Genomic DNA, 16,277 nt, shown 5'->3' with positions numbered 1-16,277 from the left:
GGGCTGCCCAGTTCACTACTCTGGCACAAGTTCAGAAATCACTTACTTCTCCATAAGTAACTCAGCCATGAGTTGTCTCTGGTCCCATAAAAGCACATCAGTCCACCTGCTTACTATAGCCAAGGAAGGGGCTATAGTAATCATTAATTACTGCTGATATTGGGTATCAGCAAATCAGTACTCCTCAATCAGTGGGGCGAAAAAACATTTTGGTCCAAGGGCTCCAGGATGCTACAGATGTACAAACTCTGTAACAGTAACATGGATGCAGAAGAGTGCCTGGGCTGCACAGCTGCTAGGATACCAGCACTAATGAAATGTCACCTAGACCAAGTACCACAAAGCACCACTGAGTACCGCTACCAGTGTCCCACTGCCTTTTTATACCCCACAAAGGAACCATCATGAGTGAGTTACAGCCCTGATTTATGGGACAAAGAAAAGGAAACTGTATGGCAAAATTTGACATAGATCATTGCCAGTGCCACCACTGTCATATGTTGACTAATAAAATGGATAGTGATCAAACTGAGGAGTTTAATAAAACAAGAGGACGATGCAAGGGAAAGGAACAGAAGAGAAAGCATAGCAACGTCTCGAAAAGCCAGAGAGATGAATGAGTTAAGGAAAAAGAGATTTAACATGTGCAGATAAAAAGCAGTGTAGAGACAGATCAAAAATGATCAGGAACTACAAGTACAGAATAGGAGAACACAGCATCACTTTTAACACTGGAAAAAGCCAACTGGGAAGACAGTACAGCAGACAGACTGAGCGGTGGCATTTCAAAATGAAAACTGAAAAATCAAAAAACCCAGCCCCCCCAATCCATCAAAAAATCAACCCTAAGCCACCACAGCACTGCATTTGTTTTAAAGTTCTCTTTCATACCATTAACTGCATAATGTTGATTCCAAAAGGAATAGAGGGCCTCTGCTCTGTATTACACTGTATAAGGGGATGCTGCTCCATCAAAGACACCATCCAGAATCACAAACATTAAAGGATGCAAGATAAAAAAGAAGCAAAGGAATAGGCACCCAGGCTTGATTCACTCAAGACTTCTTATCTTTAGACTGCAACAAATACACTGACTAGCTATGAAGAGGTGGGAAAGGGATGGGAAGAAGCTTGAAAAATAAGGTTGATGAGGAACAGTTAAATCAGCTAAATATGTAGGGTCGCTTTTTAGAGTTATGAAACTGTGCCTGCAAAGCAAGGGAAGCCAGTGTAAGAGCAAACAGAGCTGGAAACCTCCCCAGCTGCACAGTCAGTTCACGGCCCTTTTGCCAAAAAGCCTTTGTGATCTTTCCAAGCACACAGGAGGCTGACACCAGCCCGACAGTGCAGTATGCCCTCCCAGGCCACCTTGGTTTGTTGCCAAATTCTGCTGGCTGCCAGCATTAACATAAGTCGTCCTTTCCCCAAGACCTCATGCTGCAGAAAAGGTGTTTTTCATCAAAGGGGCAGGGAAAGCTGACAGGAAGAAGGAATAGAAGACGATGAGGCGCCAATGCTCTTCTCCCCCTCTTCTCCCTCGAGAGAGTCTCAGGATGGCAGGACATCACCATCCCAGATGCTGGCTGGGTCAGGTGAACTTTGAGGTTCCCAGAGGTGATACAGTGACAAAGATGCAGGACTGATGGGCATCCTTTGAGAGTGATATCTCAAAAGACTGAGTTCACTCTGGATTTCCCTATTTACCAACCTGTGGGGCTTGGCAGGCTTCTTGGCACCACCACCGCTGTATACATGCTCCCACTCCCAGAATTGAGAAGTAATATACCTGAATTAATAATATACACCGATCATAGTCCTCACGCTCAACAGCAAATCCACCCCTCTAATTCAGGGGTTCAATCACACAGCCGGTAAAGTCCCTAACTGGTCCCTCCCTAACTTGAATCAAGCAAACAATTGCCTTTATAAGTAAAAGGAAAATTAGAAACAGGCAAAATTGTTCCTGATTTTACATTTGTAGCAAAGCTGTGGCTGTATTTTTCAACTTACAATGCAAAACAATTTTCTCCGAGTCCACTTTCAATTCCTCACAGATATTGCTTCTACAGCAGTCATCTTCAAGATCATTACAGTGTTGCCACTGCACATAATTAACTTTACTATGGCTTTATATGGGGAATGCCATGGTAACATTAATTATTTGCAAATGGTCACTGTCAAATGCTGCATGGTGACCATGATGACACTCTGTCATAGTCTGAAATACTCAAACCTCTGAAAGGAGTCAAAGATAATCTTCCTTTATAATGGATCCTAGCAGTACAGCAAATTATTTTTATCTTTTCCTGAACTCACATTGCAAAAACATAATGCAGCACTTCTATAGCAACAGCTTAAGTGCAAGAGTTTGATTTTGTTGGTTTGGTTTTGGCTTTTTGGTTTTAGTTTTAGGGGCTTTTTTCATTTTCATTTAGACTGGCTAAGACAGAGTCTGTGCAGATCTTTAATAAGTTACTCGTGGATTGAATACATTTGGGAAAATGGATGATTCAAAGGCAAAGTGTTTCTATTGTAACTGGTAGACACAGCAGCTCTCTTATTGCATAGCTTTTTAATTATTTGTTCTTTGGGGGGAATTATTGCTATAATCAGTAGTGGACAATTAAAAAAAGAAAGAAAAGCCAATGCTCTGTAAATGTTACGAAGAAAGACACAGGAACATCTTAATCATGTTCTAAGCTAGAGCATGCTAATAGTTGATTTAAAAGAAATGGAGCGCAGACTGTGATGAGCAGCAGGATAAACGTTCCCCTCCAATGAAATGAACAGATCATCATCCTGGTAGCCAAGCACCAAAGTCTTGTTTGTCCACCTGGGACTCAATCGCCAGCCCTTTCAATTAAGAGAATGATAATCTATTAATGAAGTCCATCTTTTTAGTTCTATAGAGTTTATTCAGGCTGTGTCTGTCCTAAATCTGAATGAGAGCTTAAGTCAGAAATTATAGTTCAGCTGGTTTGAAGTCTGGAAGGAGTCATATTTTAGCCAGCAATATACATGCATTTGCAATGCTGAACTTCTTGGGGTCAAAGATCACAGTTTTGATCTGGGTATGCACAGCCTGTAGCACAAAAGGGTCCTGTTCCTTGCCTGCGGCTCTTCAGTGAGACTACAGGCACAAAAGGCAATAGCAGGAGCAGCAGATGATCAGATTTAAATTTGTGAGCACTCTTTTTTTCCAATATGGTGCTTTAAAAGGGACTATAATACTGGTATTAATAGCACTGCAATGTAAATACTATACTGAGACAATTATTTGCATTTTCAGTTCTGGAGAGAGGAAACCAATTAAGTACAAACATGTTGATGAAAGTGATGAAGAGCACTGCCTTCTAATGCAGACATAAAGTATTTCCATTTACTTTAATCAGGTGCCAAATTAAGACAAGAAAATAAAAGTACTCTGGCTATTTATTAGCCAACCTCTTATTCTTGTCAAACTCCTGAGAATAAATTGGCTATTGATACTGGAAAATACATTTAAAAAGTGATGTGACTATCAAATCAAGACCTAAATATATATTTCAGAGCTCTTAATCCCATGTATACAGGCCAGAAACCATGTTCAAAATTGAATCTGATTTCAGATTTTGAACACGGCCAATAAGTCATAGGAAAATTTGGGTACAGATTTGTCTTTCATATAAATAAATAGCACAAGTCCTCACTACTGAGTGGAAGAGGAGATGTTATCTGTATCCTGATTATTATATTCAGGAATGTGTATAGAGACAGAACATATGAAACACTAATGAACTTGCTCACAATGAGAAAAGCCCAAGAAAGCTGGGTCCTAAAGCCTGTAAAAATGCAAGTGTGTTCTGCCCTGAAAGTGAAGGAGAACATGAGGACAAGGTCCTCCCTTTCAATAATTTCTTTTTATTACTGTTGTCTTCAAGCAGGCAGTTGGCAGGAGAGGATGAGATTCACCTCAGGAAACCCGTGCTCTACCTTTTAAGTAATAAAATCTCCTTCATCCACTGGCACCATCTGCCTTAAGGGACTGCTGGATTTTGTCAAGTAGCTTGTTTGCTACCACTCACTGGCTTGGCATTTTTGTGTCTAATTACAGCAATGGCTGTAACTCCATGGCTGATGTTAAAGGATTAGTGAAAATTTGTGGAAGGACATTCAAGGAGCCAGGCAAGCACCAACTGTCCCTACGTAAAAGTGGCTGCATCTAATGAAATACCAGAATTTCTTAGCAATTTTCTACTCACTCTCCCTGTCCAGAAATTCAGCCCCTTACCCACATGCATTTTAAGAGAGAGCAAAGAGCAGTAGAATATTTTTCTGCCTTCAAATCTCTATTTACATTTTCATGCTCTAGTACAAGCACAGGATTTCCATAAATAAAACATTAAATGCAACTCTTCCTCTTTCAACTTAGAATTGCATATGTGTGGTACAGTATTAAGATGACATGGCAAATGGTATAGACTGTTCTGAAAGAACAAAATAACAGATCTTCCCTTTACATTGCTGTATTTTTCCTTTTCCACAGTCTTAAGAAAACACTCTAAAACGAGCCAAGGATGCTCTCATGTTAAATAAGCTTCACTCTTGAGGCTGATAATCTTATTTTCCTAGAGAGCCTTCATTAAGAGAGATGGTCCCAGACAGAAAAGCAGACTTACGTATTCTCAGGCCAAGGCTAATTGGAAATGAGAACTGATTTTCAATTAAAGACAGATTTTCAAAGGCATTCAGATCCTGCCTTTGCCCAGAGATTTTTCTGGATCAGAGCTGTAAATGTAACTTGGAGCCCCGGGTGAGGCTGTGACAAGGCAGCGGCTGTGGGAGCATATGAGACTGGAGGGTTAATAAATCTAGTCTTATGCTGCAACAAGGCTTGGATCCCTCTACAATTTCAGTTCTATCTTACTCATGACCTCTTAACATTCACGTATTCCTGTGTCCAAGCTGCCCTTTAAATAGTGTATTTTTCCTTCTGTGGTGTTTACTTCTGATGTATTTCTAGAGGAGTCACGTGTCCTCAGCACCCTCACTTAGCCCTGCTGAATAAGCTCTCTTCTTCCAGTCTTCCTCCATAAGACCATTTTGTCAAAACTCAACCACCCCAGCTCATTTCTTTTTACCTGCTCCAATGTGAACTATTTTCTTGACCCGGGCACAGGATTTGCAATTCCATATCACTTCCTACCACTTTTACGTACAGAGGCACCAATATTTTCCTGCTTCTACTAGAAATACCTCTCCCCATACACCTTTAAAATGCATTTGCTTTTTTCAAGGCTGAGGAAAAATCCACTTTTGTGGTTTACGATCATTCTGAGATGAAATATGCTTTACAGTCTTGACCACCACCTTCCCAATACTCAGCTCTCAATATAGTATATATTATACTGCATATATAGCGTATATGTTGTATATACACTTCAGTGTGTATTATTCTAATTAATCTCCACGTTTGTCTTCCATTTGTGGAAAACTGCATTTCATCCCATTTCCTTTGTCCCAGTCCTCAAGGTCATCCTCTTTTTCCTGGATGATTTCCCAAACTTCCTCTGTCAGGACAATGCCTCTCAGCATTGTGGCATCAGCAAATTTTAACTTCATGAGCACACTGCTAAGATTTGTGCCAAAACCCTTTCTGAAAATTAAAACAGACCAATTCTTAAAAGTGAGTGAAAGCTAAAGATCTCTCTTTGTATCCCTATCACAGCCAACTCAGCCCTTGCCACATCTCTCGAATTCAGCCCCTGCTCACTTCCCAATTCCTTTACTAAGCCCCATGTTCTCTGTTTTAGAATCATAGAATGGTTTGGGTTGGAAGGCACCTTCAAAGGTCATCTGGTCCAACCCTCCCTGCAATGAGCAGGGACATCTTCAACTAGATCAGGTTGCTCAGAACCACATCCAGCCTGGCCTTGAATGTCTCCAGGGATGATGCATCTACCACCTCCCTGGGCAACCTGTTCCAGCCAACTCCCTGCATGGAATCCATCAAATTGTTCACTCAAGTCCAAACAGACGATATCTACTGAATTTCATTTCGTTCATTTTATCAAAAAGTTATTAGATTAGTGTGGCAAGAGCTATCTTTAGAAAATCCGTGTCACATTTTACCCCATTTTTCCCTCAACAACATGCCTTTAATCAGTCTTTACCTGAAAAAACATTCAAAAGCCTTGCACTAACAGCCTGGAATTTTCCTCCCATCATTTTTTTATCCTTTTCAAATGTTGAGCATTACTATTATTAATCCTTAGAGTTATAGCACCACTCCGGGCTTTGTTAAAAATATTTCCCTCTGACCTTCTCATTTTGTGAGGCAGCTTTCTCATTGCTGGGATAGAGGTTATCTGGTCACCCTAATTTGAGTGCATTAAGCTGCATAATTTGCTCTCCTTTTGATTACTGTTTTTCCATTTTCATAACCTTATTGCTAGTATTTATTTCGCCTTTCCTCACAGGATTTTCCTCCCCCAAACCAGAGGCAAAGTATTAACTCTAAGTTCTTCGGTGATGACCTCTGCTGGCACTGATGCATACCTCTCACATGTGCCTCAAGGCCAGCACTTATTAATACCAATTCGCCTTTGCATTCCAGCCATAACTCCGAAATACTGCCAAGGTATGAGCAAGTGATTAAAGGGGATCTGTGCACAGGCACAAGCTCTGGGTCTCACCAGCTTTGCCTTGACCAGCAGCAATGCCACCATCTCCAACTAAACTGGAGTGGAACGTAAGGGAGGGTCTCTGCACCAGCAGGCTTGGCATGCAAACCCTGCTGCCCAGCATTGTCCTCCAGTGTCCTCCCAACCACCACAGACTGCAACCAAGTGACTGCAATGCTCCTCATGGGCACCCTGGTGGTACCAGAGCCTGGGGGGTCTCTGCGGGTTATGCCAATATGGGAAGGGGCAAGAAAAATTTCTTCACCAAAAGGGCAGTCAGGCACTGGAACACGCTTCCCAGGAAGTGGTGGAATCACCATTCCTGGATGTGTTCAAACACTGAGCAGACGAGGACCTTAGTGACATGGTTTAGTGGTGGACTGGGCAGTCCTGCGGTAAAGGTTGGACTTGATGACGGTTGATAAAGGTTGATCATCTTGAAGGTCTTTCCCAACCTGGCTGACTCTATGATAAGAAGAAACCAGTCCTCAAGATGACTAAACTGTTTCTCTTGCAAATTTCAGCCAGGAGCTTTGCAGCCTGCTGGGCAAGGGGACAGAGGACTAACGAGCATAAGAGAGCTTCCAGATACCCCCATGGCTGCAGAGAAATGCCCAGCCTCATGGGCAATACTTATGGAGGATCTTGGTGCCATGGAGACACATTTGATGTTCCTCTTCATCCAGATGACAGGAAGGCCCCTTGATGTGGGCTAGGTCAGCAACCCTGCAGGTCATTCCTTCCCCAGCCAAGCTGGGGATCAAACGTCCAGCTGGGATGTTCAGGGTTCAGGAGCCAGAACCCCACCCTTGGACAGTGCAAGCTGGGATCTCCTGAAGTGCCTCCTCCTGCGTCACTGTAAGTACCAGGAGTGAAAATGCTGCCTACCTGATTCCCTTCAGCAGAGCGCAGAGCCCTTCTCAGTGGCAAGGGGGCTCCTTGCCAGACCCAGAAATATTCAGAAAAAGCAGATTTCCAGAGAAACCAGACAAGGGATGACTTGGAATCAAAGAGGTCTGAGGCAATGAAGAGAGTAGAAGTACTTCAAATAACACATGGGAATTGCCCTTTGTAGGGGGGAATTGTGCTCACATCTCCAAGACTTTTCCTCAACTTTTGCTGCTTCTGGACATCAGAATGAATATATACATACACACAAATGCTCACATGCTAGACTATATCATTCTTTTGTCCTCCAACTGGCCAGAAAATAGCCCTTTATCCAGCCAGGTGCAGAAGTGACCAAGTAACAGTTCCCTGAACGACATTACCACCTCTCTCGGGTGAGTTTGTTCCAGCACCCTTACATCCTCCAGGATTGCCATGATACATTGCAACCAGAAATACAGCCACTGACCCTGACTAAAAGCACGGCAACACGGTTTTGTGCTCAACAATACAGGATGCTCCTCCTTTGCTCTGCTTCTCTGCCATGAGCCTCCAGTTCCCAGATGTAGTCATCTATCAGCAATCTTCCCCACCACATGTCTAACATACTAGGGATTGGTTTTGTTTTAAGCAAATGTCCCACAGAATGAAGGAAGGAAAAACATGCAAAGAGCTTCTTGTATTTAGGTGGCGCAAGAGGGAAAGTACCCCTTGCAGATGTGATGATGAGGAGCAGCCAAAACCAGGTATCTGTTTGCAGCCAATCAGACCCAGTGCAAACTGAGAAGTGACACTATCTTATTGCAGCAGAAGGGCAGGTCAACACAGTGTTTACCACCATGCTCTTTTCTGGCAACAAACTACCTTCGTCCCTGATGCCTTCATTAATAAAAGATCTAGAACAGGGAGCAGAGCACCCGCCTTCAACAGATTTATGCCCACAGAAAGTTACCTTGCACACTGTTCTCTACTGATTTCACTGATCTGCCTCAGGTGGCCCAACACGGCCTAGGTACAGGTGAGGCTTTATTTAAGTCTGGCCTCTCATTGTGACAAAGAATATTTTGGACACAGCTTGGGTTTCCATCTCAGCTAGCTGTTGTGCATCCAGCAGTCAATCCATCTGTGAAACCTACCTCCTTGCAAAAGGTGGAGACAACTGGTGTATCTAAAGCTTCCACTCCTGGGGGAAAATGAACATTTATATCCCTACTCAAGTCCCAAGGCTGAGGAAAGGGAAGAAACTTTCTGGCATGTCTGCTGTTGTAAAATGAAAACAGACCAGGAAGGAGACAGGCAGTTCTCGACTGATCACGGCTTCCCTCACTCCTCTACTCAGAGCAAGAGCAGCTCCTCTTTCAGGAGATGAAAACATTGCAAGAAATTAAGGCAATGGGGTTTTTAAAAAGGATCAGAAGAGGGGAGAAAAAAAGGAAGTGTTGGAATGAAAGGCAGGAAGAAAGCAGAGGTAATTTACAAAGCCACATATTACAACCTCCCTGCTGGAGTATGTGATTGTGCTGGGAAGTGTCACATGAATCTGCTGGGAGACCTCCATGATGTAGTTCAGATAAGAAACTGAACATTTGGCTTTTATCCGAACTGATCCTCAACTTCATAGCCTTTGAGATCCTGCCAATCTCTCCCTCCCCCCGTATGCGTGTTTTTCCAGCGTAGAAGCTGATCTTGCTTTATGCGTTTGCAATGACAGGTTGTGAATCAACACCACGGAACGATGCAGTGTCACAGGGGACCACGGGAACTTTTGGATTCTGGTCTCTTATATTTTAGGGACTGAAGACGACTGCTAAGAAAAGCCTATAAATTGAACCAGTTTCAAGGTTCTACTTACTAAGCCATTTCTAGAAAAGTCACAAAATATATCAAGCTAACTGCATTTAAAATCCTCCAGCTGTCATCCATCACACAGCTTATTTGAAAAGCCATTCCCTCCAAAGTTGTGGTATTTTTCTCCCCATCCCAGTGTTTGCATTTACAGAATTAATGCTCGTTGAGGAGTTGATAGTTGGAAACACTCCCTCCATAATGGGGAGGCATTAAAAGTTGGCGCTTGGCTTAGTGGAAATGAGAAGTGCTGAGGGTCTGCACCGAATACAAATAAAAAATTACAAGCTGCAGTGTTTCAAATTGACATCCTGATGCCTCACATTATTGTTCAGAAAAGCTTGGCCCTTCGTTTGATCTCAGGATTACAGGCAGACAGGGGTCTTACGTGCAGCTATCCAAAGAATCTGCTGCCCTACAGTGGCAGTAGGCACAGACCTTAAAGTAAAACCCAAAGTATGCGGACACTCATTTGCAGACCTCTGCCAGCACAGTAGAGTGAGACTGTCATTTTGGGACATCAGTGGATGAATCAGGACCCTGCAACTAAATAAGGGCTCACTGCAAAGTCTGGTCTCTCTAAAATCCAGAGTTTGCCTCTGCAACAATTTCTCTTTTCATTCTCATCTGATTAATCCCAGTCTGTGCTCTTCAGTTTCATTCCCACTTGCAAGACAAGCAGGACAACACTTCTGTTCTTTATGAAATGAATTCTTGATGGAAAATTTTAAATTAAGTGCTGATTAGTTCCTCATAATTAATAAATTCTTCTGCAGCATAATACAACTCTCCCCAACTTCAACTTACTTCGAAACTCCTGGAAAATTGTCTAACAGTTGATGGCATTTTATATATATATAAAATACGTATATGTATATATATATGGCATTTTATATATGTATTTATATACACACCGACAAAATACAACTTCAAGAATAACATTCTATGCTTTTTTAACCCACAGATATTTCACTGTAACCACCTTAATTTTTAAGATATAGGATGTAGAGTAGAAACATGATTGCCTTATTTGCAATCCTACCTAAGTACTGGAAGAGCTATTAAATTAATTGTGCCCTTTCAAAACCAAGTGCTAGGTCTTCAGAAAGTAAGTATCTCTAAAGTCCTGACATTTCAGTAGGGACACAGACCGCTGCACTTCTGGAAATGGGGGACAAGATGGTCATACCAAAGGGAAGCAATTACAGCAAAGATTTGAAATGTGAAATGCTCAAGATTTCCCTTTTGAAATTCAATATATTTCTTCAATTAAATATTGAATAGCTGTGAGTATAAAAAGCCTATGAGTATAAAAAGCCTATGCAAATCTCTAAGTAAAGTATTATACTCTCTGGTGAAAGAGCATGTTAAGGCCAGAGTCAACAGAAGCAGCTGCTCTGATGCAGGTTGTCACAGCTAATCATGTAGATCATCCCTCTGCTTTCTGTGTTGCAGGAAAGAATGCACGTAGTGCTGTATGAAGAGGCAAGACTGCTGAAAACTAGGGTTTATGTACAAATTTGTGAAGCAATAGCAGTGAGCAATTTCTACTTTGGCAGATTCAGAATTCCTTTCCATACGAAAATCAAACACAAATACATTCTTGACTCCAGAACAGCCCTAGATCACGCTTTTATACATGTACATAATAATAAGGCAAAACAGACACTAAAAGCATACCCTGGCAATAAATGCTTTAAGACTTCATTAGAAAACCAAAAGGTCACAACTGATACACGAAAAAGTCAAATTATCTAAGCTGACATTTACAACTAATTTGAACTGACATTCGCATGAAAAATACGATTTTAATGCAAGAGGTAGTCTTACCTATAAGTTTAAATGTGCCCTTTAAGCATTAATGCTGAAAACAAAGCCCTGAAAAATATCTGCAGCCCTGCCAATTACAGTTCGGTATTTTATAGCAAAGCAACATGAAGCAGACAATTAGCAGAAGATTTCAGCCCCTCATTAGCAAGCAGAACCTAATAGTAAGAGGAAAAAAAAAAACCCAACCAAACCCCATATGAGCTCTGAGGAGCAGATTACAGGCTCGATCCAGCTGTGAGATACTCAGACACCCATTACCATGCAAACAGCTTATCCACGGATGTGAGCAAATAAATACCAGGAGCCGATTTTTGCAACGCACACAGCGACGAGCCTGAGCATCCATGCACCTCTCAAGGCAGGAACAGAGCCCTCTGCCTGCCTGCTCGCTGTGACTAGAGACACGTTTTGCACAAAGCAGCCGATTTTTTGTGTGGACTTACTTTAACTGTCGAGGTTCGCAGTCAACTCCCGGCAGTAAGAGCCTCGCTGCCTGCCGTACGTCATCGCTGTCCACCGAGAAACTGCGACGGTGCCCTGCGTGAGCCACGGCAACCCGTATCCATTCCATCAGGGGAGGCAGCACAATGAACGGCCTGGGAAAGCACAGAGACATAAGTGCTACAGTACACTAGCATTAAAATAACAGGTACATATAAAGAGAGCAGGGGGGTGCGTGTGTGTGCACGTGTATATGCGTGTGAGAATATATATATACAGAGAAGAGAGAAGAAAACAAGCAAACTGAAAGCATGGGAGAGCAAACCAGCTCAGCAAATTTCAAGCAGGTCTAAATCAAGATGTCTCACCCTGTCTCAGGGGCTGGATTATTTGAAAAGGGAAATTTATGACCCACGCTCATTTATGGGGCTCCTACGAGGCCAATGCACCCGCTTCGCAAGCACTCCCTTCCCCCATCCTTCACACAGTGTATCCCAAAAAGAGGGCAGGAGTCTGGCACAGGACCATGTCCTGCTCTAGCTGATGGGCCTGCCTGGGTACGCTCCCCTGCCACTTTGCAGTAGGAACAGGAGAAGGGACCTGCATAGAGAGAGGGGATGTTCCCACCCTGAGATGCCAGGGATGGAGAGGTGATGCTCAAGGAAGTCTCCAGCATCAACTACCAATGCAATGTGCACCTCATGCTCAGCACTGAAAGTGGGGACCTTTGCAGCTGATCCCGCTGTACTGTGGAAGTTATCCATGAGCAGCATCAGAAATCAGACTGTTTTGTTTCACTTTTAGTGGCATCAAACCACTACACCTTTGGGTACCAGCTGTTCTGCCACTTGAGCAAAAATACACAAAACTGCCCCCCAGAGTGGATGGTGGGACTTTGGGCCACAGCCTCCACTTGAGTAAAGTGTGGACACTATCAGAGACATGGTCCTTCACAAGACCTAGACAGCCCACACGTCCTAGCAAGAGCTGCTCAAGCCTTAGATAAAGCACACAGCATACAGTTTGCTTCATCTATGCTAAAAATTATTTGGAGACCATGAGCAAAAAGCCAAACCTTAAATGAGAGCTGTAGCTTCAAGCTCTAGCTTGGAGATAAAACCAGTAAAATATCTGCAGCTGAACACCTTGGAAGGTCATTGCCCGTTAGATCAAGGTGGACAAAATCCCGAGAGCAATGAAAGCTGCAGCAACTGCCCTTCTGCCCTCAACAGGTTTTTTATTGCCTGCTTCACCACCTAGCTGGGGTGTCCAAAATGGGTGTCTCCTCCACAGCTGTACACAGGAGACAAAGTCTGTGGGGAAGGGATGAGAAAAGGTTTAAAGAAGAAACCCCTCTTTATAACAATATACTATAAAAGTCTAAAAATTGTAAAATCATTAAAAATCAGTATATCTGCCCAAGAGCTACTCAAAAAGTGTGCTGAAAATCCTGTGATTAGAGAGGACTGCTGAAAACCATGTAGACACGATAAGACTGTTTCATACACACTGTAAAGTAAATACCATGGCTACATTGGTATTTTAACAGAGATTGCTATAATATTAACAACAAGAAAAACAATGAAACTTGTAAATGACTACTGTCCTCAAGGAATGTTTGCAATTAAGCTGCTCTTACCTTCTTCTGAATCTTTTTTTGCCTCATTTCCAACGTGGCTTCCTTTCCCCTCCTCTTTAACTGCATATTCCTTCTGTTTATTAGCTCAGTATATCATTCTAATACTGGAAATGTTCTTATCAGTGCAGCACCATTCCCTACTTTTGCTCCCTTCCCTTTTCCTGCTTCTTTTTGTTCAATATTGCTTTCCCTTAGTTGCCTTTCCTTCTGCAGTCCTTTTTCATGGGGGGGAAGTCTGGATTAGGTGCCCAGCAGGCAAATACTTTACATTTTAAATATATAATTTTACCACAAAAGGATCTACCCTGAGAAAAATTATTTAAGAAGATGTTGATTCTGGAATATCCTTTTCCTATTTATAGCTCTTTATGCCATTTTTTTCTCTTTTGAAGACTTGATTTTACACAGCTCTGATATTAATATGCTTGAGGAGGGATATTTCAAAAGTGCCAGAGGATAGAGAAGCCCTGAGGCCACTAACTTTCAGTAGGATGCCTGGTCCCCAAATCTCATGGGAGCTTAAATGAACAACCTCTTTCTAAAATATGATGTTTTTAGCTGACTTGCCACTTTCATCATTATTCTATCCATCACCTCAAGACCAGGCTGCATTTGTTTCCAATGCTTTTTGCTCTCCCCAGATCTGCCACGACCACATAAGGAGGTAGATAAGGACAGAGCATCTTCTCCCACAGCTCCTGTGAAACAGCTTCTATAACCCAGCTCATTTGTTGTGATGGTGGCGGCAGTCAGAGGAGGGAGAAGGGAGAAGCAGGGCTGTATCTGCTCCTGGAAGGTGACCTGCTTCCTAGGTCACCTGCGAGATGTGTCGCTGGAGCAGAAGTGACACTCTCTCAGCGTTAAGTAGCTGGGGACAAGTGATCAGTGGGAGTTGTTTTCATCACTTGCTGAGCATCAGAGGAAAGGGAGCTGCAAATCACACTGGAAGTGTAAAAATGCATATAGTTACCTACAAAACCTGGTGTGAGGAAAACAAAGGGAAATTCAATTCTAGGTTATGGTTTGCAAAAGCAAACACAGTCTGGACCAGAGAAATTAACATAGGCTTATACGGAGCCTTCCTATAACATGTGCTGGGTGAACATAAAAGCAGAGGGCTGTGGCTGAACAGGGGACTTGGGCTGAGGTTCACGCTTTCTCCTCCTCTTGTGCAGGTCAGAAACTCACCCAGCACAAAATCTGCCCTTACCACAGTAAGGAGCAGAACAAATAAATTATTTACAGGAACTGTGATAACTGTACTATAAAACTGCCTTTTTTTTTTTCTTTCCTGGTCTTGCAAACTTCAACAGAGAAATGGGAATGAACGTAGCTATTTGGTGCAGTAAGTCCCCAAAGGAAAGAGAATCAGTGTTCTGAGGAGGCAGGGGAATTTTTTCTAAAGGCCAATTTCAGCCCCTACACGAGGATGTGAGGTTTGCTCACAATACATTACATTCCTTTTTCCAAGGGGAAAAAAAAAATCCTAACTGCATATCTGAGCATGTCAGGGAATATGTATTTCGAGAAAAGAACCAAATATGGCTGAGTGCAATAGGTTAAAAATACCCTTCAAGAGTCTATGCACCATGTGAAGGGGAAGTTTTTTTAAATAGTGTTTGTGTGCCAAAGAAGAAAGAGGAACAGAGAGCTATAGGGGTGTGACAACCTACAAGACAATGTGACATCAGCAAGAAATACTTCACTTTTCGAATGACACTGTGCGAAAACGGGTTAGGCTAATGCATTGCATCATTGGCATATACCTTGATTGATCTCTGGTACAAAGACAGGTAACAACCAGAAGAGTTCGGTACTTGGATGTTCCAGAGCAGATAAGCAGACACGTAGCAGATAAGTCACCTAGTTATATGCTTTGGAAGTGCATGTCTTAATTAAATTAATCTAACCATGGTAGGAATGTGCTGGGCTTAACTCTGCCTGCAGGATATGGGAAGTCAGGAGCAGCACGACTGCTGCAGAAGCACCCTACTGGGGTGTGGGTCAGTGAGCCTCTAGCCCATCTCTATACTTGCACTAAACTTTAAACTCATGCTCCCATCCTCCTTAATTCACTGCGGTTCAAAGTTAAGCATGAGCTGAAGTAATGTCCCAAAAAAAGATGTTTTTTGGCACAGGCTCGTATTTTCCTAAACTGTCATCTAACGGGAAAAACATGTCAGATCAAGATGCAGGAGAGATCTCTGCACAAAGCAATCTTCATCCCACACACAAGAGCTGGGAGGTGGAGGCAGGATGGGGGAGGCCAACAAAAAGCAGATTCCAAACGGTTGGACCCTTCTGGGCGTTATCTTCCCAGTCCTCAGCAAGGAGACAGACAGCTCCTCTTGAAGCATGCCCTCCCCAGGTCCCTACTTGAATAGAAAAGAACTACGAGCGCCCCGCAAACCCTCACATCCCTGTTCCTCCCTCCATGCAGCATCCCTCCCCGTTCCTTTCTGCTGCCCAGTGCCCCCCTTGCATCTATTTTGGGACACCTTGGGGTCCCACAAGTTCATGTGCCTTGCAGATATCTGCAGACAATACCCAGCTGGCACCCCACACAATGGACAGCCGCTTGCCTTACTCCCCCATCCAGGCTACTACACGTCCTTCTGTCCTTCTCCACATCACCCTCAAATGTGGGAGCTCCCCACTGGCTCCCACCCATGCCTCTCTCTGGCACCCTCGCTTCAGTGGGGCCGACAACCCCTCTGTGCCTGACTGGACATCAAACCTATCTTGTCTTTTTCAGGGCTGATGTCTCTGGGGCACTTCAAAATACAAAATGGCTCATCAGGAATGCAGGTGTTATGGAGGGGAACCCAGGGGCACTCCATATTGCTCTTCTTCTGATGCCGACCCCTTGCCTCACCACACACACATGCTCATGCACATATTAAATCAACTGCTACAGAGAGGATCTGCTTGATGGTCTGCATCACGATGGGAATGGAGAAATTCCTGAGGGC

At 43.1% G+C, this 16,277-nt stretch overlaps 1 protein-coding gene across 2 annotated transcripts in view; it reads right to left on the bottom strand.

The window, feature by feature from the left end:
* BTBD11 (BTB domain containing 11) overlaps nt 1-16,277 on the bottom strand; it is a 173,727-nt gene that overhangs the window by 36,925 nt on the left and 120,525 nt on the right. For both annotated transcript variants that reach the window (XM_030479855.1, XM_030479857.1), the window contains exon 4: nt 11,669-11,821. In XM_030479855.1, coding sequence (XP_030335715.1) covers nt 11,669-11,821 — 153 coding nt within the window. The remainder of the gene's footprint in view (nt 1-11,668; nt 11,822-16,277) is intronic.

Source organism: Strigops habroptila, chromosome 3, assembly GCF_004027225.2.
Source record: "Strigops habroptila isolate Jane chromosome 3, bStrHab1.2.pri, whole genome shotgun sequence".
In the NCBI taxonomy this organism is placed as follows: domain Eukaryota; kingdom Metazoa; phylum Chordata; class Aves; order Psittaciformes; family Psittacidae; genus Strigops; species Strigops habroptila.
This window is presented reverse-complemented; position numbering and strand designations above follow the sequence as displayed.